The sequence below is a fragment of the Hemiscyllium ocellatum genome, chromosome 2 (genome assembly GCF_020745735.1).
Source record: "Hemiscyllium ocellatum isolate sHemOce1 chromosome 2, sHemOce1.pat.X.cur, whole genome shotgun sequence".
Classification (NCBI taxonomy): domain Eukaryota; kingdom Metazoa; phylum Chordata; class Chondrichthyes; order Orectolobiformes; family Hemiscylliidae; genus Hemiscyllium; species Hemiscyllium ocellatum.
This window is the reverse complement of record NC_083402.1, coordinates 119,220,473-119,246,956: the sequence shown is the minus strand read 5'-3', so window position 1 is coordinate 119,246,956 and position 26,484 is coordinate 119,220,473. Positions and strand designations below refer to the sequence as shown.

Genomic DNA, 26,484 nt, shown 5'->3' with positions numbered 1-26,484 from the left:
TGCATATCTACAGTGGGCTGTTAGAGACCCTCCAGCCCCGTCCCATCAAGGCCAAAAGTTCCCAATCAGCTTCATGGTATTAAATAGTAGACTTGAAAGCACAGGGGTGGCACAAAGTTTTTTTAATAATAAGTTTCATTTGTAAATAATACGCATTACCTTGGTTTCATTTTATTGATGTGCTCATCATTGTTATTTGTCGAGACTGGCTTAGTAAGAAAGTTAAATGTAAAGGCATGCCTTAGATGCAGCACTCTGATATTTACAGGAGAACTAGAGATAGTTATTTTATTGTGTTATTGCTTTCACTCTCTGTATGTTTATATTAGTGTCCAGCATTCTACTCAATATGCTGTGGGACATGACTGAACTGGCACTCCCTGTTATGCACTGTTACAGACATTGTCCTCCAGTACATCGAGTAAGGACTTTGCCAGCTGGCACCAACAGACCAACATTTGAAAAGCATACGTCCCCCAAAACACTGATTGTATCCACCACACTCCTTTACATCAAACACTCCCTAAGGCAAATAGACCATGGATTTAGATACAAGTAACCTCCTCCCATGTCATTGACACACCTTTCTCAGTCCTAAGCATCCATAAAAGCTGCTATTCTGTTGTTTCCCTTCCCTTCCCCACCAACACCACCACACCCCCCTGCCCCGCCCCAAAAGACCTATTTGCCCTTTAAACAAGATTGAACCAGGTCAACATGATTCACACATGCCAGTGACTTTAAAAAGTGTCCTACCTTCAAGCTAAAATAAAAGATTGCCATGCTAATCTGTACTTACAACATGCAAATGCAAACCTGTCACTGGTTTGTATGAGGTCCAAAGTACCAAAACCACCTGACTTTATCTCCATATTTCAACCCACCAACAGAAAATCAAAGATTGATGTGGGGTGCAGAGATTGTCACTCCAAATGTCAATTTAACAGCATTTGAAGGCTCCATAAAATTAATCTGACCCCTCCACCCCACACCCCACCACAGGAACAGAAGGCAGAAATGTGGATTTGACACCCCAATCCAAATCAGCCAAGACCTTATTGAATAGCTGAGCAGGTTTGAAGGGCTGAATGGTCCACTCAGGCCAATTTGCTCATTTGTAAAACACAACTGTTCCATTGTTAATAATTGACCTCAATGCATATCAAGGATTGGCCCAGACACACTCGGCAGTTCCGTGATGTTTCATGCAGCACAATTACTCCATGTGTCCTTTCAATTAGACATCAACTCTGCAACACCGGCCGTAAATCAATGCCAAAATGTGAGCACAAGACAGTACATGTCCTCTCCTCCTCGCAACCCATGATCACTCAATAATCTGAAACTACAATTATTCAATGTCCTCTCAGCTTCAGGAATTTTGTTGCGCAGACTTCACAGATAAAAGATGGCATCACTGCACAAACAAGGATAGAATATGCATTTTAATCTTCGCCACATCTTGCTAGCTGGATAAGAGACTGGGCCTAACGAAAGTGTTGTCTGGTCTTGCTGATATTCAACTAAAGGGCTGATCAGGACAAACTACTTCATGTTTCTAGCTGAACAAGGTCATCTGTAACTGTAAAAGACAAATGCTTTTTTTATTCATTAAATATAGTTGATTTGTGACCAGAACAGGCCAATAAATAAAACTGGAGAGCAATAGGAACTGTGTGAAACTATTTGAGCTCTGCTGGAATGTGCTGCCTTCAAAGACTCAAGGGTAGCTTTCCAAAGGGAAATTCGATAAATGGCCGAAAGGCAACATGTGCAATGTAAGAGCAAAGAGCAAGGAATTGTGGGATTGTGGAAAGGTGGCAATTAGTTACAGAACTGCTTTAATTAACTCGCTCCAGTCTAATGGTAGAATAGCCTTCGTTCCCTCAACACTCCATTATTTTGGCAATTCGGAACAAAATCCATCAAGCCTCAAGGTGACCACCTTCATAATGCAAGCTACAGTCTCCGCCACATCGCAAAAATAAAATTCTGCCTCCTCAAAACAGTATTATGAGATAACTCATCCTGTTACAGTAATCAGACTTTTATGGGATATGTGGGGAAGGAATTTTATTTTTTCAGCACTCCCTGTCTAGTGGAGGGAGACAGAATGTGGTATCACTAAGGTACATCAGGAGACTGGACATTTCACTAGTACCCAAGTACAAGCTTGCACATGAATAATAGCTCCTTGGGTAAGATCCTATCTGTACTCATTAACCATAAATCACGCTCTTCGAAAAAGGGTGGGGGCGGGTGGTGCATGTAGGGTGTATAAAGTAGGAAAGCTGAAGAAAGAACATTTAATGGAACAAAAACCTTTCCAATCTAATTCCATCTTATAACTCCTTCTTTAAAAGACATGCAAAGAATTAATGTTCATGCCAAGAACTGTGAATAGTTTTGTAAAACTATACAATGTCATGAAAAATTTGGACATGGCCGTGTTTCTGTGGCCATCATTGGCAATGTTTTCAATTCACATTTCTGAAGCATTATATTGTTCTAATATTACAAGGTACTTGGATTAATGATCAAAAATATATAATCACAATTATATTTGTACAGACTTGGCCCAATCTTCTGCAAATCTCCAATAAAGATTTTGCCAACTGTCCATAAAATGAAAGTGAAATGTTTTGAATACCCTTCTAACAAATGTGTGATGCTATGTTTAGTTAGATTTGTTTTAATGAGTCAGGATTTTACAAGATGGCTGTGTTTTAAAACTCTCCTTTAACACAAAGTGAAACAGCATTCCGTAAAAGTGGATGATGTGGTCATAATAAACAACTCGCTTGGAGGCAGACCTATGTGATCTGATTGCCATGGAGAGTAACTCAGGCAGAAACCAACTGAAATATCAAGTGACAATTCTTACACCTTTAAACAGGAACTCAAAAAAGGAGAACTGATTTTTGAAAGACAGCAGGACACTGCAGTGTGGAGAGAGAAAGCAGCTACCAACGTGGAGAAGCAGAGAGGACTGTTGAGTATCAAATGAACCAAGTAGCATGCTTGTGGGGTTTGGTTTCCTGTTTGAAAGGATGGAGCATAACTGACTAGCCTTTTGCAGATTTAAAGAGTAAAGAGTCACTACAGTGGGGCTTGCTGGTGAAAACAGGGCCTTGTAAACACAGGCTGAGTGGACAATTTTCAAAAAAGGGGATTGGCAGCTTGAATCTATTGCAGTGGGGAAATAGAAGGCTGCTGGAAAGCTGTTGGTTACAGAAGGTTGTTCCTAAAATGCTACAAACCTACCAGTGGTGCAATATTAAGCAAATAAATTGTATCTTGATTACATTAGTTAGATAAGGCAAACTAACTCTTCTTTAAATTTGGTGTATGAGTTGGCCATTAAGTATTGTTCAGTCTATGTTAACTTGTCTATCGTAGTCTCAGGTTGTGAAATCTTGTCCTTTATTTTCTCCATTGTTGACTGGGATATTCACCTTATTAAATGTTCTTGGTTTTTTGGAGGATCAGAAGATTGTGAAAGGATTTAATCTAGCCTCAGATCTAAATTCACAGTTCAGATTACTAAGAAACGGAGGGACGCTTGTTAACTGAAGATACAATGCAGACCTTCATTTTTAAATACAATATATCACAGTTTGCTTACACAGGACAAGTGAAGACAGTAAGACCGAATAAAATACTCAATGCCAAGAATATAGTAGCCATCAAGGTTGTAAACAGATAGACATGGACAACCTTCTGGCTGCAATCTAATCTCAAATTCCATTTTAGAATTGCAAAATCAGTTAGATTAGAACTGTGACATACATTTGTGGATCAATCTGAGATAAGACAGTCTCAGAGTTACAACAGGAGAAAAGTGCCAAGCACAAAAGGAAACAGGGAGAAGGGAGCTTTCCACTGAATCTTAAAATTTAATGCATACATTAAACGGGAAAGGACTTTTTTCCGTGGAGTGTAGGAGGTTGAGGGGTGACTTTACAGAGATTTATAAAATCATGATAAGCATAGATGAATGACATGGGTCTTTTCCCTAGGATGGGGGCTTTGAAGACATGGGGGCATATTTTTAAAGTGAGAGAAGATAGATTTAAAAATAAAAGACAGGAGGGGCAACTTTATTTTAAAAAAAAAGTGTGGACCTTATGTGGAATGAACTGCCAGAGAAAGCGGTGAATGTAGGCACAGTTACAATGTTTAAAAGACATTTAGATTAGTACATGAATAGGAAAGGTTTGGAGGGAAATGGGGTAAGCGCAGGCAGGTGGGATCAGTTTAGTTTTCATGCTGTATGACTATCGAATCCTGACTGTCACCCAAACATTGCATAAATCCACACACCCATGTCCCCATGCTTCACCCTCTCAAAGGTTTTGCTATAAGTGATTGGGAAGGTTTGAACGGAAGGAGACAAGATGAGGGTGGAGATTTCAAAAGGCCAGGTCACAGGAAATCAATGTTTTGTCTCAAATAGAGGAGTAGAAACATAGGGAGTCAGTGGGAGCAAGTCAGATTTTGAGAGGGTGGAAGCTTGAATGCACTGAGTGACAATTATTAAATATAAAGGATGATACGCCTTTCAGTTGCCTGTCAGAACTGCTAAATAACTTGCATCTAAAAAGTATCCTAATTCATTGAAACGTGAAGGCAAGGCAGAGGCATAAATAAAATAAATAACAATGACAAAAAGCATGTTCAAGACAAATAAATGTCTTCAATTAAACTACAAGTCTCCGAATTTCTTAAATAAACTGCAAAGTCCAAGAAATTACCCTTCTCCATTTTGAGGATGCATTTGATGATGGGTTTGGGTGCATCTAGCACTACTGTCTCAACAACTTTAGCCTTCTCTTATTTTGAACGAAGGCTATGGCACTGAACTATATTGCTCAGAAAGTTCAGAAATATTCCAAGAATGAATTAACAAATGAGACAAGTAGCAGTATGTAAAGGTGTCTTTTTTCAAAAAAAAAAGCCAAAATAACATGCAAAATGTTTCCATCAAGTTCCCCACCAGACAGACAGCCTGATGGACAAGCATCACGATCTGTCAGACATGGGAGCAAGGGACACAGAGCCAGAGTAAGCTATAATGGCAGCACTTCCCTTATTTTCCTTTCCTCTATCAACATCTGCTGCACATCCCTAACAGTTCTCTGGAAGCTGGTGATGAGCCACCTTCCTGAACCCTTTCAGTTTACCTGACTAACATAGTGCTACAATTTTACCCAGCAATATGAAGGAATAGCAAATTTGGCCCACATCATGATGGAGTATGGCTTGGAGAACTTGCAGTTGGTGGGTTTTTTCCATGCAGGAGAAAGTGAGGACTGCAGATGCTGGAGATCAGAGTCCAAGAGTGTGGTGCTGGACTGCCCTTGTTCTTCCAGTTGACAAGGATCACTAGTTTGCATTTGGACCTGCTCTTGCAGCCAGAACACGGACAACACTGGTCTCACTAAATATCGGTCAATGCTAACTTGCTCTTTTCTCCCATTGCCCACCCACATCCCCCGGTTGGTAGCGTGGGTGGCATCTTTGGCAAAGGGAAGTTGGTTGATGATTTTGGAGTAAGATAGATGACTGACTGTGAGAGGGGTTGGGAGGAGATCTCAGGGTTAAATTATGCATATGGGGCAAAAGGTGAGTAGAAACTAGATTAGTCAAAATGGACGAAATACGTCCAGGTCCTGTCCACAATCAGTGATGTAAAGACAATCCTTCCTGCTTTCTTTTACCTGAACCAAGGTTCCCAAATTGAAATGATAAAGAGGACCATTTTTATACAGTTCTTAAAATTATGTATTCTATTTCAAATAGCCTCTTGGCTAACAAAGCTGGCAGAATGAAAGCTGCTATCAAATTTAAAATACATCATTCCATATTTAAATAAACAAAATCTATGCTGTAACATTCAAAATATGACACAATTCTCAGGTAATCAGTCCAGCTTGGTAATTTTTCAGTATGGCATTCAACATGTTTAAGATCATTCATGCTCAGCTCTTTTCATACGCCCCCATTGATTCATGAATTTGTGACCTTGTTTTTATGGCCTGTAAACCAAATCAATGAACAAGCGGTTTAACTGTGAACAGAACTAGTTAGACCTGGCAAAGCCGTATCAAAAAAAACAAAGTCAAAAAGTCTCATTTAATGTTTCGCAACAGTTCCACACTGTTCAAAATCCAGGCTAGGAAGAAAAGGTAACACTGTGCTAACTGTGGCATGGCAGCTCAGTATCTTGGGCCCATGCCAATGTCCACATTCTATGAATTATTAGCAATCGACGCCAACATGCTTTAAGGACCAGCCAAACAATTTAACACCACCTCAAGTCTTTCACCAATCGCTTTCTTGCCAAAGCTCTTTGCGATCTGTACCCATTGATGGCCACCTCCAAACCATTTTGCATCACCCCTTTCTCCACCTGTGTTTCCGCCAGGAACGTTCACTAGAGAACAGGAAAGACAACCTGGAAAACAGAAGCTTGACTTTCTCTTCCCTTAACCTACTTGCCTTCACAGAACCTGCAGTATGCTCAAGTACAATGGAAACTTACCATCTCCTGCTGTCCCATCAGTAGCAATTAGGAAAAGTAGCTGAAAGGTATCTTTTTAAGAAAAAGTTTTCTCAGCAGTTTTTACTTCTAAGGAATCCAAGAGTAAAGGCCATAAACACAAGATTTTATGCATAAATCTAATAAGGAATTTGAAAAGGAATCTATTTACCCAAAAAGAGAAAAATCATAGAATCCCTACACTGTGGAAGGAAACCATTTAGCCCGTCGAGTCCACATCGACCATCTGATGAGCATCCCACCCAATCCTGGAAACCCTGCATTTCCCACGGCTAATCCACCTGCACATCTTTGGACTGTGGGAGGAAACCGGAGCTCGCAGAGGAAATTCACGCAGATACAGACAGACAGCCGCCCAAGGGTGGAATCAAACTAAGGTCCCTGGCACTGTGAAGCAGTAGTGCTATCTACTGAGCCACTGCGCTGCCCTGGAAAGACTGAATCTCGCTAGCCCACGGAGATGTTGAGATAAATAGCAAAGGTGCATTTAAGGGCTATTGAAGAGGAGAAAAGAATGGAAGGATATGCTGTTAGTTAGCAGGACTGAAAAGGGAAGAAAAAAAAGTTTTCATTAAATAATAAAAGGGAGAACCTGGTTCCAATGGCAAAAAGATCACTAGCCAGTGGACATATATTGATGCTTTGAAAAGCACTTTTACATAGCAAAGTCTGGTGATGCAGAATGCACTGCCTGAAGGGGTGGCATGGAAGCAAATTCAATAATAAAAGTCAAAAGAGAAATTCTAGGAGGAAATGTTGCAGAGCTGTGGAGAAAAGAGCAGGAGAATGGAAAAAAAATTGGATTGTCCTTTTGAACAGCTGAGTCTGGCATAATGAGCTCTTTCTGGCCAGATGGCCTACTCCTGCTCCTAGTTCTCATGTTCTTATGTTCTATGTTCTGCACTGTATCAGTCTACGACACTGTAACTTGTGGTTCTTAAACAACCTTCCATCAGAAATAATCATCTTTCTGTCCTGAAAGAGAGTCTAATCAATTATCAGATAACAGGAAGGATGTCTCATTTCCGGTTTAGGTTCATGGTAACTTGTGGGTTCTACCCTGATTTGAAGCAAGCGTATTTTGTTCAATCTTCACCATTGTATTATTAGTGATGTCCATAAATAGCCATTTCAAAAATACTTAGTAATGAATAAGACGAGAGATTAAATTTAGTAAACTGAGCAAGGAGAATGAGGGGTTTTGTCAGGAGGAAACAAAATGCAGAATGACTTGGGCAATTTTTTTAGGCAAACAGCTGCTGCTAAGTGATAACTAGCAAGTTAAAAATAAATAAACTACAAAGTTATGTGACAAACAAAGAAAAAGATCTCATTCAGATTGCCTGAAACATATTGCCAATGCCCAACAGGATATGGTATACTTGGCAGTTCCAAATGGTGATACTAAAATTGCGATATTGTTTTTAGGTTACAAATCACAAAAAGATTTTTTTTTAATCTGTCTATTCTCCTCCAGCACCACTACACATACTACTGGCTAAAATACAGGGTAAACCATTTGGCCAGGTTTCTCAGCAGATGGGTGCAGCACAGTTGAGGGAGAGTTGAGCTGATGTTCAAGTTTTCCTTTAAGTGTCGGCTTCTCAGTTAATCCAGTGACTGGGCGATTCACGTGGACCAGGAGAATTCAAAATTTGCAGTTTTTACTTAGATGTGTCTAAACCCCAAGCTTATAAATCCCACAAGAACTAGCACACCTTTATATAGGTCCGAGGGTGATCAGACGGTCTAAAGTGAAAACAGGAGGTGACACACCCTCAATCAAATCTCTCTTCGCAGATGCAAGTCCTTCCCTATTTTTATCTTTATCCTACTGGAAAACAAGTGAAGTAGCCAGAAATCAATACATTTTTCTTCTTTTCAGATTTTGGATTTCTCACCAAGTCCTGAGGAAACGGAGATGTAAAACAAGCACTTTCCACCTTCCTGCCACCCATTTCACCCAGAAATGCCTGCCATTTGCTATCCAGAAATAAAATATCGATTGCAGATCAATGCAGGGGCAAAGTGGCAGACCTAGAATGCACACACAAACCTAATTTCAATGCAAACTTGTTCCACTCCTGAAAAATTAAATTCAAAAAGCTGAAAGCCAGGACGATTGAACCACTTTGAGGAAATGGTTAGACCATAGCCACTTATTACAAATCCAGGAGTGGCCAACAATACCATAGCATCTGGCCATTCTTCCGCATCCTAGAATGCCACAAGCCCCTTCAGAGCAAATTAGATGTAACAAGTCACATGACAATGTGAGGTCAGGTGACCAAAAGCTCAGTCACATTAGTATGTTTTGGGACATTAAAAGCAGGAGGACAGAGGCAAAGAGAGCGAGGCAGGGAATTCGTTATGTTAGGTTAAGTCAAGGAGAGCGAGTTAAAATACAGGATGCTCAAGAGGCTAGAATTTGAGAAGAAATGAGAGGCTGGAGAAAGTTACAGAAAAGAGGTGGCAGGGTGATGGAGGGATTGGAAAAGATGAGCGTTTTCCAACTGAAGCATTCCAAAAATCTTGAGCTACGAGCATGCGGCTGATTTGAGGAGTGTTAGGAAATGGGAAGCAAAATGTTGGGTGAGCTCCAGTTTACATTAGGGTGAAAATAGGAGACCAGACAGGAGAACACTGGTATAGTCAATCCAGAAGTAATTACGTTGTGGTGGAGGTGATCAGGAGATGGGCAGTGAGAGGTCGAGAGAAGTGGTGCTAAGAGCTAGATATCTTCAACTTACATGTAGGAACTAAGGTTGCAGCGTGTTAATGTGAGATGTATTGGAGCCAAAGATAGCAAGGTCATTAAAGCTGATGGCATGGGACTAGGAAGAGAAGACTCTGCAGGTAATTTCTGAACAGATGGACAAGAATGGCACCTGACAAATACAACCTGGGCCAGCTGAACAATGGAGGAGAGATTTTGGACATGTGGTATGTGGTCAACAGTGTCAAAAGAGTGCAGCCATGTACAGAAGGATGAAGAGGGATAAATTACCATGGTCACACAGTCACTTTTGCTTCCTAAGCCTTGCCTTTTCCTGGTTTTGAGTAGGTTTTTGGTCACCCTCTCCAATATTGGCCAACTTCACTTGATGTCAACTTTTGTTTGATAGTTTGTCATGGAAAAGTATCCTTTGTAGATCACTTTCAGCCAAACAGTAGCTCCTCTGAACACAGTTGGTGGAGGAATCCTGACGTAGGTGTGTCAGTGTTTTTTTCTCCCAGGTCATTAGTGAATGGCCAGCTTGAAATGTGTTAAACCGACCTCAGACAAGAACACAATCTGTTCAGTTGTGACAACCTATGGCCTATCCCCTGCCAAGACATGTACAAAAAACACATTCATTTTATTGATTCAGTGTAGAATTCTCAGTGACCCTCTAAAGAGCATCCCACTCAGACTCACGCGCCCCCCCCCAATCCTACCCCGTTAACCTTGCCATTTCCCATCAGTACCTAGCCCGCACATCCCTAGACACGATGAGCAATTTGCATGCCAATCTACCCAATCTGCACATCCTTGGGCTGTGGGAAGAAATTCACATAGATGTGGGGAGGATGCGCAAACTCCAGACAGTCGCAAGAGGTTGGAATCAAATCTGGGCTCCTAGCGCTGAAAGGCAGTAGTGCTAACCACTGAGCCACCGTACCATCCAAATCAGGAGACAAGTTAAAATCCCACCAAGACAGCTGGGAGAAGACTTTAAACTAGTTAAGGACTCCAAAGCTGACATCATAAACAAACAGTGAGCATGAAACTACTCTGGGGTGTCCCATCAGGTTAGGTAACATCTTTTAGAGGAGATCAGTCACTTTTATCCAGCCTGGTCTAAATATTAATTTCATTTGCACAGCAATGGATTAATCTTGAGCAATTCACTTGTAACTGCACTTCGAAGAGACCTAATATGAAGGCAGCTCAACACTGCCTTCTTAAAAGGCAATGGGGAAATAGACAGGTATCTAGCTGTTCCTATATCCACAAATCAGGCAGAGAGAAATACATCTTAAAAAGATGATTTGGCATCCAGTGGGAATACGTACTATCAAGTCAGAAGAAGGGATGCATATGACTTTTTATTTATAAAAACAATAGATTTATTTTGGTACAGGTATTGCAGTAATAGAACTGCAAAGCTGAAAGCTGAAAACAAAAGACCACCTTGAGGAATCATTACAACTCACCCTTTACTTCTATTGCTGACATCCTCAGCATTGGAATTTCATTAACTAACATTAAAAACAGAAACCAACCTCAGAGCTGAGAGTGCAAAAACTACACTTGCTAAGCACCACAATGGGCCCCAAGTACTGAAGGAATTGGAAACAGTTGTACAGTTTAGTACTACCAGCTCAGGAGAACTCTAAGAAACGTGTACCACAATCACATCCGGAAAGGCATTATTAGACGGATTAAAGGCAAGATGATATGAATCAATTGCTGGCAATATGCATCACAAGTGGCCGAGAAATCAATGGACCTGCCACTTCCTCACCACACATTTTGCACTGATCCTGCTGCCAAAGATTTACACAGGAATTTCCTGAGAAATTATGCACATATGATGGATTATTTTTTAAAAATGTATAAAACAAATCAGCACAAGCTATCAGGACCCCAAGGAAAGCCTACCTTCCCATACGCCATGGAAATTAAACACTTATGGTTATTAAGAACATTGGTCACATATGTCAAACACAAGTTGTTTTGAAAACCACAATCCTGGAAGCTTTTCCCTTTTCAGTGCAACAGCTGCTGATGCCTTTAAAATAAATGAAATTCAAAAGGGGGCAGAAAATATCACCAGAAGTTAATCAACATTTGAATTTCCACAGAGAAATGTATGCCATTACTGCTCTGGAAATTATAAGGTATGATAAGAAATACGTAACTGTGTGTTCGCATCTCCAAGCCATTCACTAAATCAGTATCTGCCATAAGTAAAACTGGATGTTGTGTTGGGTCTCAAAGTCAATATACTTTTAAAAGACATATTTCTTTATGTTTTCAAGGGATAAAGGCAGCATGAGTAAGCCCAGCATTGTTTTTGGTCCTTGAATTGTGGGGCTTCTCAGGCCATTTCAGAAGGCAGTTAAGAGCCAATAGCACTGTTGTGGGTCTGGAGTCACATGTAGGCAAGACTTAGGTAAGGATGGTGGATTTCCTTCCCTAAAGGACTTTAGTGAACCAGATGGGCTTTTACAACAATGATAGTTATTAATGGGGACCACAAAACTGAGGCTAGTTTACAATTACAGATTAATTAGCTGAATTTAAATTCCATCTGCATCACAAATTTGAACCCAGTGCCCCCAGAACATTAACTAGTCCACTAGTTAACGGATCACTAATCCAGCAACATTACCAATATGGTACGGTCTCTCCATCAGCATCACAGTTTGCAACCCGAGGATATGAAGATCTCAGACTCCATCTTACCTTGGGTCACTTGAACCATGACAGGTTGATGAAAGCATACTCTCTTAGTCACTGAGTAGCATAACTTTAGTTCATACATTGGTATGTTTATGAATGTTGCAAGAGAGCTCTGTAATAAATGTCTGTTGAATCTTTCAATACCACACTATCCACACCCTACTTTCTGATACTACAAGGATTAACATGAACACTGCCACATCAGGTAAAATATCCTGGTCGCAAGACCCATCACTGAAAGCTCAAGTAAGACAAACAGAACTGCTGCAAAGAATATTGCTTAATAAGCTTCATATCTTTTCCAGTGTTAACAGTCTGAAAATTACCATCTGCCCAAATGGTAACTGATTTACAGCAGAATGGAGTACAACAGCAGATATCCCAGTGTGTCACATTCCTGAACCAACTAACAATTCTTCGAAATGAAAGATGTTTCTTTCATCATATTAACAAAGAGTTGTGTTTGAAAATGCTGACAGACGCTGTTGTTGTGCAGGCTCAGAAATGTTGATCCATGACACTGCCTCACAGTACCAGGCATCTGTCAAACTGATAACTTAAAGGAAACAGCTATTCCTTTAATCAGTTTTGGACCACAACCAGACAATGACGGAATATCTGAATTGTGAATTTGTTCTTGGTTGTTTACATTAAATTTCAAATACTGACAGCAAGATAGACTCAAAATCCACAAAGAAACCATTTTCTGCTGGTCACCGAAATACACAGCATTCACAGTGCAGAAGTAGGTAATTCAGCCCAACTGGTCTTGAGACACCACAAGTATCTTCCCACTCTATGTCTTGTCACAATTTGCCTCAATTACTCCTAGCAGTGAGTTCTACTTTCTCACTAGTTTTCAGGTAAAGAGGTTTTGCTGAATTTCCACATGTTCTCCACATCTACCCAATCAAACCTTTTCAATTTTAAATGCCTCTATCAAGTCATCTCTCTGCCCTAGCTTCAAATGGAGAAAAAAAAGGACGCCAGCCAGACTTCCCCTTTAATAACTCCCTCTCAGCTCTGGTATCATCCAAGCAAAATGTCTCCTTGATACTGGTTTAGTGCTTTTACACACAACTAAAAAGATAGCTGACTGCAAAATAAAATGTCAAACACGAAAGGCACGTTCCTCAAGATTGCAATGAAACATTCATGCTGAGCAAGTTGAAAGACAGCAGTTAAAAGTTCTGCACACACTGACAATCAATTAGAACTGGAAATCACTTTAACCGTGGGTTGCTGAAGAACGAACCAATGTCCATTTGCACAATATTACACAGCCCCATAACAAGCACCTCAACAACATTCAGAAGGAAATTCTTTTTTTTAAGCAGAAGTGGATCCCCAGAACAAGCTTCAATTTTCATGTTTGCAAAAAGACCTTAAAACTTGAAGACATAAAGGACGAAGAGGAAACCGGCACAATATAAATGTTCAGAAGTACTTAAATAGGAAAAACAAGCCACTTACCAAGCACTATAGCAACTGTCTTCAACAAGCTCATCATGGTATCACGATTTCTGCGGGGTCCTGAACTGTGACGAGACATTCTCATAGTCCTCTGTCGCACATAGACAAAGATGTGGGCATACAGGATCACCATGACAACGAAGGTGACCAGATTGAAAATAGCCCAAAACACCAAGTAGGAGCTGCTGTAGAGCGGTGCCATGGTGGAGCACCTGTTGATGTCACAGATGCAATTCCAACCCACGCTAGGGATAGCCCCCATGATGATGGCCATGGTCCATATCACAACAATCACTACCACCACGCGCCGGTTACTCATCCTGGTGTGGAGCTGCATTCGAAACACCGTGATGTGCCTCTCGATGGCGATGGCCAGCAAGTTAGCCACCGACGCAGTGAGGCTGGTGTCTATCAGGCCCTGGCGGAGAAGCCACGTGCTAACAGTCAACCTGCGGGTGTTAGGTCCCGTGTTGAACATGAGGTAAAAATAGGCCAGGCCAGCAAAGAAGTCCGCAGCTGCTAGATTCGCCATCAAATAATATATGGGAAAATGGAAGCGGCGGTTCACATAAATGGCTATCATAACCAGCAGGTTAGCAAGCATTATAAAGATGCACACAGTGATGCCCAGGCCCATGACAAGCTTGCTGATTGCATTCCATTCTTGAGCTAGGGGTTTTTTGCTGTTGTTGTAAAAAAAGGCAATGGTTTCATTGTAGTAGCAGTATTGATCCATGCTGGCAGCCTAAAGCAAAAATGACAAGAAAAATCAAAATTAAACGCAAGACAGAGCCTATGATTTGAATCGTATTAAACACTGGTCATCAAGCTGAGATTTCAAATGTAATTTTGAAAAGAATCTTTGCCAGATTTAATTTATTTTCCTTTCAGCATTATCACACAAGTCTGCAATGAGAGACCAAGACTAACTAAAAGTCAATAGGTCTCAGCTAAACTGCTCACTGTCTAGCCAGGGGAATTAAAGAAGTACACTTGGCCAATGTAGGGGATTTTGGGGCATATGCCATCAGTTTTGACTTTATCCCCCTAAGCCACAAGGTCAAAATCTTTGACATTGGGAGCTGGGCAAAGCTGTGCATTGGGACCACACACAGAGTAATGGAGCAACTGTCGATTTCCATTAGAATTTTATAAAGGTTCTCTGAGACCACTGATTCTTCTGAACTCCAGTGACCATAATCGCAATGGAACCAATCTCCGCTCATCCATTTATTCCTGTCATTTCAGGAATCAGTCTGGTAATCCTTCAAGTATACTCCCTCCATAGCCATAACACACTCGCAGAAACATGAGGAAACCAAAACTGCCCATTATACTCCAAGTGCAGTATCACCAAGGCCCTGTAGAATTGCAACAGGACGTCCCTGCTCCTGTACTCAAATGCTTTCACTGTAATAGCCTATGTACCATTTGCCTTCTTCACCGCCTGCTGCACCTACAAACTAACTTTCAGTAACTGGTGCCTAAGGACTCCCAAGTCTCATTGTACCTCGCTCTGTTCAGATAACAATCTGTCTTCCAGCAGGGGTGGGGTTGGGAGTCCTACCAAAATGGATAATGTCATATTTATGCACATTATACCTTATTTGCCCACTCACTCAATTTGTGCAAAGCACACTGACACTTCTCTATGTTCTCCTCACAGTTCACCCTCCCACCCAGCTTCGAGTCATCTGCAAACCTGTGAGCTATTACATTTAGCTCCCTCATTGAAAGAATTAACATGTATTGAGATGGAATTATAATAATATTACCTGTTAAATTCTTAAAGGGTAATTATACAGTTAAGTCTCCTAACTTGCAGTAGTGTGTTTAAACCGCAATTAATATACAAGCTATTGGAGGTAACAGGGAAGTTAAAGACAAGATGCCAGTCACGAAAGCCAACAGGAGCAGCACGAAACTGATGAGCAAGGTGTAGAGTTTCCACTTTGATATCTTCAGATCCTGAATTAGCAAGCTGAGTTTTGAACATTTCAAAGCAGCCCTATTGTGAACTGTTAAATTACTCTACGGGAAAAACTTGCTATCTTTAAAATTTATTTGAATTTAAACAAAGTCCACCACTTTAGAATACCCCCACAACACTGAAGTGGGATCAGAACAGCATTTGCCACAGGATATTAAATAAAAGCCGATGTTGCAGTTCTTTCAAAACATTATAGGTCACTGTACAGAAGCTTTATAAACTAAATGGTGAGGAAAGCACATATAAAAGATTCAGCAGTGCAGCATTAGAAGTTGCAGCTTCACTGTAGAAGATCATTTTCCTGAATCTGGATATTTATCTATAAAATCAATTTATATATATTTCCATGTATTTGTATTTCCATGCAATTCCTAAATTCCTTTTTTTTTAATTTCTACAAAATCAGAACAACATACCATTCAATACAGCAATGTTTCAGGAGTCTATCACAGCCAGATGTTTTACTTGATTCATCGCATTCACAGAGCATTAGTCGGCTGGCAAATTTACTGTTGACATGAAGTTACTTCACAGCAATCCAAAATTGGAAATGTTACTATGGTGCGCAGACCTGAACTGCCTCCAATGCAAAGAAGAGCAACACTCCCTGCCACGGAGTCACACAGCATCATTTCAGTGTTGGACCTGACCACGTTGATTTTATAAATGGCAGGGTGGATGTCAAGCACAATTTATTTAGACCGATAGTGCATTATTTCCATACGCATCACCTTGTAATTATTAAAATAAATTATTATGTCTAATGCAGTGGTCAGGTCACTTGACCTTGTGTACCTAACCTCATAACATTGTTTGCTATCACAAGAATACTAATACTGCTACACAAACCAAAGTAGTGACCACAATACACTGCTAGAAGTAAAACCTTGGTACTTGTCCCTCTTCCCCCTCAAACCTCTTCCTTCCAACTAACAGAGTTCACAAGCTCCACCAATTCTAGTGTCTTGTGCATCCCATCCCAACTTGCATCACTCCACCATGGATATTAATTGTATGTGAATATGCTTAATTAAACGCAGATGGAGAACATTGTTATACATATATATACACACACACACACACACACACACACACACACACACACACACACACACACAAACATTAATGGGTCTATGCCTGTGCTGGACAAGCTGGTCCAGGAAAAAGGCCGTGGAGGAGGTCACTCTATCCAAGTGACTACTTTTCTTCCAGTTACAGCTGTGCCTGGGTTTCCTTGGGGATGGAATATGGAGTGCCCATTAGCAGGCTTCAGGCTTTCTAGCACCAACGAGCACATTATCTCTAACATATTAAATTCATCTGCCTTAAAATTTTGATATTTGTTAGGATGCCTCTTTAAGGGGCTGGTACCTTTTAATTTGTTTCAACTGGCTTCAATTTAGTGGGGGGTTTTTTAAGTGTAAAGAAAAACTGGTGTATGTTTCACTATGAAAACACATTGAAACTTGGTAAGTGGTTAACGGCGGTCTCATCCTTAACTAGAAAAGGACCTAACTCTGAATTTTTTTCACTCAACTTCCCTCCATACCTCCATCCTCTCAAGATGTTCATTAAAAGTTGCCTGTTACCCATGTAGAATATCACCTGTAACTCAGTGTCAAGAGCATCTTTCAAAAGGAAGTTGAATACATATTTGAAAGGCAAATATATGGCAGGCAATGCGGAAAAATAGTTGGAGTAGACCATGGGGAAAGGAAGAAGGGAACAGGGTGGAGGCAGCTGTTGATACTCAGGGAGAAAATGACAACGGTTCTTTAAGTTTGATTTGGTTTATTATTATCACATTTACTAAAGTGCCATGAAAAGTTTTGTTTTTCGTGCAGTACAGACAGATGGGTGATTGAACAGAGCAACGAATGCAAAGTTGTAGCTGCAAAGACGGGGCATGAAAAGCAAGATCAACATTAGATTGGAAATTTGAGAGGTCCATTCAGAAGTCTAATAACAGCAGGGAAGAAGCTGTTCCTGCATCTGTTGGCAAGTATGTTTAAGCTTTGCATGAAGCTTCGTTGGAGCACTGCAGCAGGCCTAGAATGGAAACATTATTGGAGAGCAATGTGGTTTGTTGAATGGACGTATGATCAGGTCATTCAGAGAAAACAGAGACATTCCACAAAGTGGTCACCCAGTTTGTGTTTGGTCCACTCTGTGAGCAATAAATACTGTTCTGAAAGAAGTACAAATAAAACATGGCCTCATCTGGAAAGTCTGTTTGGGATCTTGGACCAAGAGGAGGGAGGAGGTAAAAGGACAAGTGTTATGCCTTCTGCGATTGCACAGGAAGTTGCTTTGAGGGCATGTGGCATTAAGTACAGAGGCTGCTTTAACTAGTGTGAAGATGGACAAGGTTATAAATAAGGCAAATCAACAGTAAATCCATTAAAAGGGATTCGGGAGAAATCTCTGTACCCAAAAAGCAGCAAGCATGGGGAATTCATTCCTAGATGGGGAGCTCAAGGTGATAAGAATAAACACATTTAAGGGAAAGCTGAAAAGGCAGGAGAGAGAGAACAATGAGAGCGTAAACTGATGAGATTAATTAAAGCAAATTGGGATGCGGAGCCAAAGACGAATCATATCAGACTTAAAACTTTAACTCTTTCTCCCACGACCAATGCTGCCAGACTTGCTGAGTTTCTCCAACACTTTATTTTTATTTCAGATTTCCAGCAGTATTTTTCTTTCATTCGATGAGAAAGAGGCTTGTGCAGAGCTAAAAGCCTCTTGGGCTGAAAGGCAGTAAATTCTAGATAAAGAAAAGAGGATCTTCATGGAGCTAGAAGTATCTACTGCAGTTAGCATTATAGAAGCAAACTGTAGTACAAGTTACACTTCATAGCACATCTGTGGCAAACCACTGTAGCACACCCTCTGCTAGAGCAGAGGGTTGAAAGTTAACTTACCTGAGTGGAGCTCAGAAACTAAAAGATGGAAATTTTACATACCCTAATGGAATTGTTAAACTCCAGAGATCACGTGGGGCTGTTGTCAGAGTGACAGATTCTAAGTGACACTAGTGCAGGAATCGGAATTGCAGTTTGAAGGTCATTGGGTCAGATGGGGGTGAGAGAGAAGGAGGAGGAGGAGACAGAATCCAATCAGTTGTAATTCGGAGAAGGCATTGAGATGGAAAGGCACTTACCCACTAAATTAACATTACTCCCCAGGGTTTAGCTGTCAGGGTTCCATATGATCTGTAAAGCTGGTGTCCACAAATAAACTCAAAATGGTGAATACAGAGAAAGCTCCTCATTTATAAAAAGATTTAAAATGTTAACTTGCCTCCTCATCACCAAGCCCATCACCCTGCCCCAAAATCCTATTACCATTCAGGACAGAAGTGGTCAGGGGGTTAGTGCCCAGATTCAGATTGGAAAATCTGTAAAATCTACCTCACCAAAACCCATTTGATTCTGGAAGATTCTCTCAGTCAATTGTGGCACAATGCAATATGTAGCACTTTTTGCACCACAGAATTACAACAGTTACCTTATTTAAAATGTTTAAGTGGGTGCGGTTCTATTCTTAGAAAGCCAACCATATTTTAAGATTGCAAAATCTCAAAAAGGATTATTGCACACTTATTAACACATTTTCCTTTAGATTTATAACCCTCCCTCAAAAATTCTTAAAAAGCAAACAAATTCCTCAGATTATGGCACTGATTGTGATTGGGCCTTCAGATTAAATTAAATATAAAATTAAAACTCAAACCTAGAAATGAATTTTAGTGTACACACTTTCAAAACCTCTGATCACATGACTGTCCTCTTTTTTTAAACTCGGGCATCAACACACTTAAGTAAATAAATCAGCATTCATATAGCACCCAAAGGAATGTCACACAAATGTGCCAGGGCCTTTGTCATTAATAGGGACAACAGTACAGTCTAGATTTCTATCCTGCCTTGGGGACTTGTGCTGATCTTTGAAGATGGTAGGACATACAGGAGAGTAGTTAGCAAAACCAGTGAGAGCTTGGTCTTCCTAAATACATTCAATACAAAAGCAGGGAAAGTATGCTGAACTTTTATAAAACTCAGGTGAAGCTACAACTGGAGCACTGCATTTAGTTCTAGTCACTCACACATAGTGGAGGATGTGAGCATCCTTGAGAAGGTGGAGGAAAGATTTACCAGAACAGTTACATGGGTCAGGTTAGTCATAAAACTAGGCTGAGGAAGCTGGGGTTGGATATAGGTTTAGATGATGTAGGCAAAGAAAAGCTATTCTTAATTGCTGATGGAACAAAGTCAAGAGGACAAAAAAAGTAAGCTTTTGAGTAAGAATTATGGGGCTGGATTTGGGAGAAGGGGCAATTAGTGCATGGTAGAAGCTTTTTTAAAATAAAACAATTCAGAAAAATGATCTGGAACATTTTCCTAGGAAGGTGCTGAATGCAGAAATGATCATGGAGTTCAAAAGAGAATGAGATGGGCTCTCGAGGGAAAGGACCCTGCAGGACTAATGATAGAGCTTGAAAATGGGACTGACAGGATTGTTCTATGGACTCAACGAGCCAATAGCCGCCTCCTGTATCATAATGACTCCATGGCTTTTAAAATATTGACAAGTCAACAGTTTAAAATTACTGCATTCTTTTAATACTATGGCGGCTGCTGGAATTTCAAAGAATTATCTTCATGACAAGACAAAGACAACTAATCTTGGAGATTGCTTTAAAACAGCACAGAATGTTCAATGGGTTCACTCCTCCAGAATGTGTCAAACCCCTTTGACATAGAACTACATTATATCAGTTCAAGGAAGTACTGACGTAAAGATAATTGAGGGCTTCATCTAATTAAAAACCCACTACTGCCACTTCTCAGTAGATCACAGCCGTTTGAGCCAGGAAGCATAATTTGGAACTAGGAATAAATGTTTGAAGCACAGCATGTAATTGTGAGATTGAAATCTCAAGGTTGAAAAGGCCTCATAGTTAAACTTTCTTTCACTTTGAGAAATTTTGAAGCAAATTATTAGATGTGACAGTAGGTACATTCATCCCAGCAACAACATCAATTTAATTAATCCAAAGTTGGTACATCGCTGGATTATTTTCTTCATGCTAAAAGTCTGGAAACAAAAAAATTTCATTTTAATACATAGAGTCTGAACAGTGAATGTGGCTATTCTACCCATTAAGTGCATACCATTTCTTTGTTCAGCAATCCAGTTCCATTCCCCTACTCCAACTCCATAGCCCCATAGGTCTCTTCCTCTCAGCTGTCCATTGACCATCTCTCCTGCCTTTGAAGGAAATGAGTTCCAACTCATTATTATTTGCTGTGTACAAAGGCTTTTCCTTACATTGTCCCTGAACCACGTCTGCAAAAACTTCAAGTCAAATCCCCTAATCCTTGTACCCATCAGGTGATGGAAACAATTTTACTTTCCATACCTTATCTAAACCTGTCAAGATTAAGACTAATCTTGTATGTCCCCAAAATCTCCTTTACTCCACAGAGAGCTACCCCAGCTTTTCCAACCTAAACTGGTGACTAAAACCCTGAACTCTTGATCCATGCTGGACATGGAGGTACAGCATATCTTTCTTATGACCAGAGCTGAATCCAATACTCTAACTGTGGCCTAATCAAATCGGAATAAAAATTCAGCGTAACCTCCCTGCTTTCACTCATTGCCACTCTTTATGAATCTCCAAATCCTTTTGGAATTGCTAAGTAAGCTTTCAATGCATCCTGCCACCTTGAAGTATCTATTGTCATGATATGATTTGGAGATGCTAGTATTCGACTGGGGTGTACAAGGATTTTTTTTTAAAAATCACAAAACACTAGGTTATTGTCCAACAGGTTTATTTGGAAGCATCAGCCACCTGATGAAGGAGCAGTGCTCCGAAAGCTAGTGATTCCAAATAAACTTCTTGGCTATAACCTGGTATTGTATGCTTTTTAACATTGTCATGATAGTGAGGGAATGTGACTATTGAAATTTCCAATTTCCATCATCTGGTTTTAATACCCAAGACTCTCAAGAATGGAAAGATTTCATAATGGAAAGGCAAAAGACTTAAAAATGTTCAATAATCACCTGCCCACAAGTTAAGCCAACTTTTAGGGAACAATAGACAAGAACCACTCTGAACTAAAAGCAACAGTGAGATGAAAAGATACTGAAATCGGTCAGGAGCGAAGAAACCTGCACTTCTGGGTGGATTTAGTCTTCAATGAGAAGGTCACGTTTTGGAGACAATAAATCCATACATTGGAATATGCAAATGAGCTGGATTTCAATCACAGCAGAATTCAGGACATCTGTGACAAGAATTGGAGAAGATTTTCTCATTCAGATAGTCAAAGCAAGCAGGAGAAACATAAAACACCAAGAACTCAAAAATGTATGCATTATTCATAGCTGCCGTGCCCCAGAACAATCTCTAACTAACCATGGTTTCGTGTTAAAACATACCAGGTTCTGAAATGTATATTGTTTTATCTTTCTTTTTGTAGTGGACATTATTCATTTTTTTAAAAAAACAGTTGCTTGCAAAGATATGAGAGAGTGAAAAGTGTATGACAGCGCAAGAGAGAAAAGAGAAAAACATACAGGAAGCGCGAGAGTGCGAAGAGAATGGGAGAGAATATTTTTGTTTCTTTTACTTGTACATTGGATAGGAGCATCGTCAGCTAGGCAATGTTGCACATCCCTAATTGCCCTTGAGCAGGTGATGGTATGCTCAAACTGCTGCAGTTCTGGGGGCTGTAAAGGACAGTTACAGTGCAGGTTAGGAAGAAGTCCCAGAATTTTGACCCAATGACAATGAAAGAAATGGTGATCTAGTTCCAAGTCAGGACTTGTGAATGTGGTCTGGAGGAGGTCACTATATGTGGTAGTGCTCTAATATTACTGCTGCACTGTTCTTCAGTGGTAGATGACACACAAGGATCCTTGTGGAGTTACTGCAATGCATCTTGTAGGTGGTACACATTGCTGCGACGGTGCAGAGGGAGAGGTGGAGGTAATGGGTGGGCTGCCAGTCACAGGGGTGCTTTGCTCCTGAACCTTGTTGAACTTCAAGTGTTGGTGGAGCCACACACATTCAGGCAAGTGGACAGTATTCCATCCTGATCTGTGCCTTGCAGATGGTAAAGAGGAACAGGGGAGGGAATAGGCAAACTGTAGTTGACTCCTTATTGTTTCCAGTGAGCTAGTTCACCACATTGTAATCAGTGTGTAGAATAACAGCACACTAAAAAGAATATGAAACCTTTGTTGCAGCCAGCTGAGGTTGGAAAGAGAGGAGATAATCCACCTCTTATCACATATCATGGTATGACATAAGAACCTGGAGGATACCCTAGGTATTTATGCAAATGCTTAAAAAAAAGTCAGAGATGCTAACAGGTGAGCTTTGATATTAATTATTTACAGTCTATAAAGAGAAAACAATTCATCTGCCTGTCTCAATAAAATTTATGTTACGACATGGATCATAGCCCCAGGTTACCTACAGACACACTGAACTTTAATTCCCCAACATGTGTTTTTAACTGAGGTCTGATACAGCCAAGATGGCTGCAGATGTGAATTCAATGGCTATCTGGAGAGAAATCCTGGAAAGCCACACGGACAGTCAGGGCAACTTCAAACAGAATGAGTAAAAAAGAAAAGATGAAGATGACTGACTACCCAACCCCCACTCAGCAGGCAGACATTTCATGCAGATAGGTTTTTATTTTATCCTTTTCAGCATACTCAAGAAAGATAGGTTTAAAAATGAGCTTAAACACTACCAGCCTGTGTTTAGTTGCCTGATGTCCTTTCATGTAGACTAGTATTCTAAGAAGGTCACAACTTTGATAATAATTACTTCCAAGATGGCAGCAGAGTAGGACACTTCAGCTGGAGCTCGTCCGTTCTGTGCATTGCTGCTTTTTTTTGTGTCCCTCTTCTCTCTCCCCGGCCTCTGACCTCCCAGCCTCAGAGGGCCCAGTATAGCAGCCTCTTCGCTCAGTGTGAAGTCCACTTGGCCTGGCAATCTCCAAGTGGCCCAGCACAGTGGTCTTCAGGCAGTACAAGGCAGCCTCTTGGCCTCGGCACGGACTTCCAGCTCCAACATGATACCACAGCAATCCCGTGGTCTTGTGAAGCCTGAGGTGAAGCCCAGCATGGTCTGAAGTCAAGGTCTGGTGCAGACTGCAGCCTCAGTCCCAATCCGTTGTTCTGAACTGTTTTTATTCTCCACATTATAATGCATTCCTAAAATCTGCAATGCTGGACATTTTTTTTTACTTCTCTATTTTTCTAAGAACTCTAATTGAAAAAGCTGTACCTAAGGACCTTTATAACCAAGTTGGCACCATAAGCAGTGACTTGAACACTTTTCATTGTACTCATTTGAGTACGTGTGACAATAAAACTAACACAAACCTTGCAAAAATAAAACTAATTCTAAGTCTCGCCATTAAACACCCTTGCACTACAGGGAAAGGAGGACAAGAGTCGGTCTTTCACTCCGTACTGCCAGCTAGTCCCTGCTGAAAGGAACCAGGACAAAAGAATTTTAAAAACCCTGTAAAGCTAAGAATTTTAAAGTTGACAGTTCAACTATTAAAATCAACACTACCAGTAACGACCACAAACATTCTTCCACCTACACATCACGAACAACTCAAACAGATCCATTTCTTTTTTAAACAAACTTTTTTATACTCACTCTTAATCTTAATCTGTGTTTACTTGTGTTCTATTACTACAGTTTCACTTGTTTAGGAACTAATAAACTTACCTTTTTGTTCCTGTTCCAACAAAATGTAACTCAGTCTGGGAGAAAGAAAATTACAAAGGAAGGGACACTTAAATTAACCTTGCAGGCGACCAAGCGAGAGGGCAAGTGAATAACTAAGGAGAGTCAGTTCATTCCTCCTCACTTGGGAACTTAGTGATTCTGCGGTATCCTGCTAGGAATTGCAACAAGTTGGGCACTCTCATCTGGGATTGATCATAACAATGAATGCCACCCACCATTGTATTGTAGAGTAAATGGTATGGGGACTCAGCTACTCATCTGGCAGACCTTTGCTTTCTGACCACTAACATTGAGATATAAAACACACACGCACTGAGATAAGGTTTATCAAGCAAAGAAATCTGCAAAACAGACAGCCTAGGCAAAAAATGCAAGAGAGTTATGTTAAGTCAAGATAGCATTTTTACTGTACTTAGTTAGTCTGGTTGAATTGCCTCAACTTGATCATAACTTCTGTTCTATGAAAACGAAAGCTGTTCATTGACATGTATCAAGCCTTGCCCATCAGATATTCGAAGAGAAAGTGATTGAAGGAGAGAAACATTTGGAAAAGTCAGATATCCAGTTGAGGTCAGAGGTGATATTATTGTTACTGACACAGATTACATTATTGTACCAACAGATAAAAAGGCAGTGTGTGGGTCAATTCCCAGAGGCCTGACTTTGCAACAAGAAACAACATCTATTGTACAAGCCATGGCAAGGATAGGATTACTGCTGAGCCAGCTACTCATAGCTTCCCCGGCTACGCCACCCCAAAAGAAAATCACAATGTTGCAATACACCGTTATCCAAATTTGTAACATGATTGGTGTATTGCCAAGACCCTGACCAGCCCAACTGTTACTTTTTCTGAGGCTCAGTGCCCTTCACCCTTTCCAGATTTAGAAGCCAGCATTAGTGTTTTCATTGCTCCATCATTGCCAGCTGTATTTTCAGTTACCAAAGCCCTAAGCTCTGGAATTCGCTCCCCAGATCATTCCCTCCTCCGATAAAGATGCTCAAAGTGGTAAGTTTCAAAGAGCATGTTTTTGGTCACCTGTCTAAATATCACCTGATAGGCCTTGGGGTCAAATTTTGTTTGATTATTCTCCTGTGAATCACCTTCGGGGGTTTTACTGGTATCCTGCCTGGAACTGCGACAAATTGGGATGTCTCATCCAGGATCTGATCATAATGACAAATACCCCCCAGTATTGGATTATAGAGTTGCTGGTGTGGGGATTAAAAGTGCTAGCGTTCCAAGTTATTGTTGTTTTCTTTGTGCAATACTTGCCTTCTGGTTTGATAGTCACTGCTCCTTCAGTTTAAAGTTGTGCGATCTGCTTTTAGGCAAGTTTCCCAAAAGGCACAGTCTCTTCTGTTCCACCGGGACCTGAAACAATTAAGATAAAAGTAGCTTGAAGCAATAGAACATAGAGGCCACCAACTGTTTGAAAATAACCAAATTGAATAGCTCAAAAACCTCGCACCAACAGCATTAGAAATTCTCATTCTCTGAGCTTGTATATTTTGTTTTTTGTCATCTTACTGACACAGATGACAATGAAAAGAATAAGCAAACCACTCTTCCGTAATTTTGGAATCGCAGGGTTCCATTATAAACAATTATTATTTGCTGCATTTAAAAAGATTTACTGAATGCAAACAAATTTCTTGCCCAGTCACATAATTTATGTCAGATGAGATGACTGCTCTCTGAAGTAAATGCAAGATGATCCCAGGGCATAATTTCAACAAAGAATGGGGAGGGTCAGACTGCCCCCCCAAAACAAGAGTGCGCTGGCCAACATTTAGTACTGCCCCAGTGCCTTATTCCATGCTTATGTATATATGCATCATTTTCCACATCGCGACAGGTGAATATACTTCAGAAGTACATCATTGGCTGGGAATAGCTTTGGGATGTCCCAGGTTTACAAAAGGCATTCAATAAATTCCAATTCGCTCTTTCCCTTCTTGATTTGTGCAAGAGTAAACTATCAATGGCGTCCTTCCACATTCACCCTCATTCTGTGCACAGGTACATGTGTCCTTGGAATGACATTTGCATAACTTCAGTTTTCAAATTGGCAGCTCAGTAATTTGGGGATTGGGATAGGGTGGAAAAATCTATAGCCTCTCTTGCCCAGCTCTGTCATACATAGTGCCAACGGATGTAGCAATATGCTACCTGGCATTGAAGGCTATCTAAATGCACTGTGCAATTGCAC

General features: G+C 40.5%; 1 protein-coding gene across 2 annotated transcripts in view; it reads right to left on the bottom strand.

The window, feature by feature from the left end:
* lpar1 (lysophosphatidic acid receptor 1) overlaps positions 1-26,484 on the bottom strand; it is a 101,325-nt gene that overhangs the window by 43,102 nt on the left and 31,739 nt on the right. For both annotated transcript variants that reach the window (XM_060839395.1, XM_060839404.1), the window contains exons 2-3: positions 25,548-25,646; positions 13,485-14,229 (exon numbers count right to left, since the gene is read on the bottom strand). In XM_060839395.1, coding sequence (XP_060695378.1) covers positions 13,485-14,220 — 736 coding nt within the window. In that variant the 5' untranslated portion in view covers positions 14,221-14,229; positions 25,548-25,646. The remainder of the gene's footprint in view (positions 1-13,484; positions 14,230-25,547; positions 25,647-26,484) is intronic.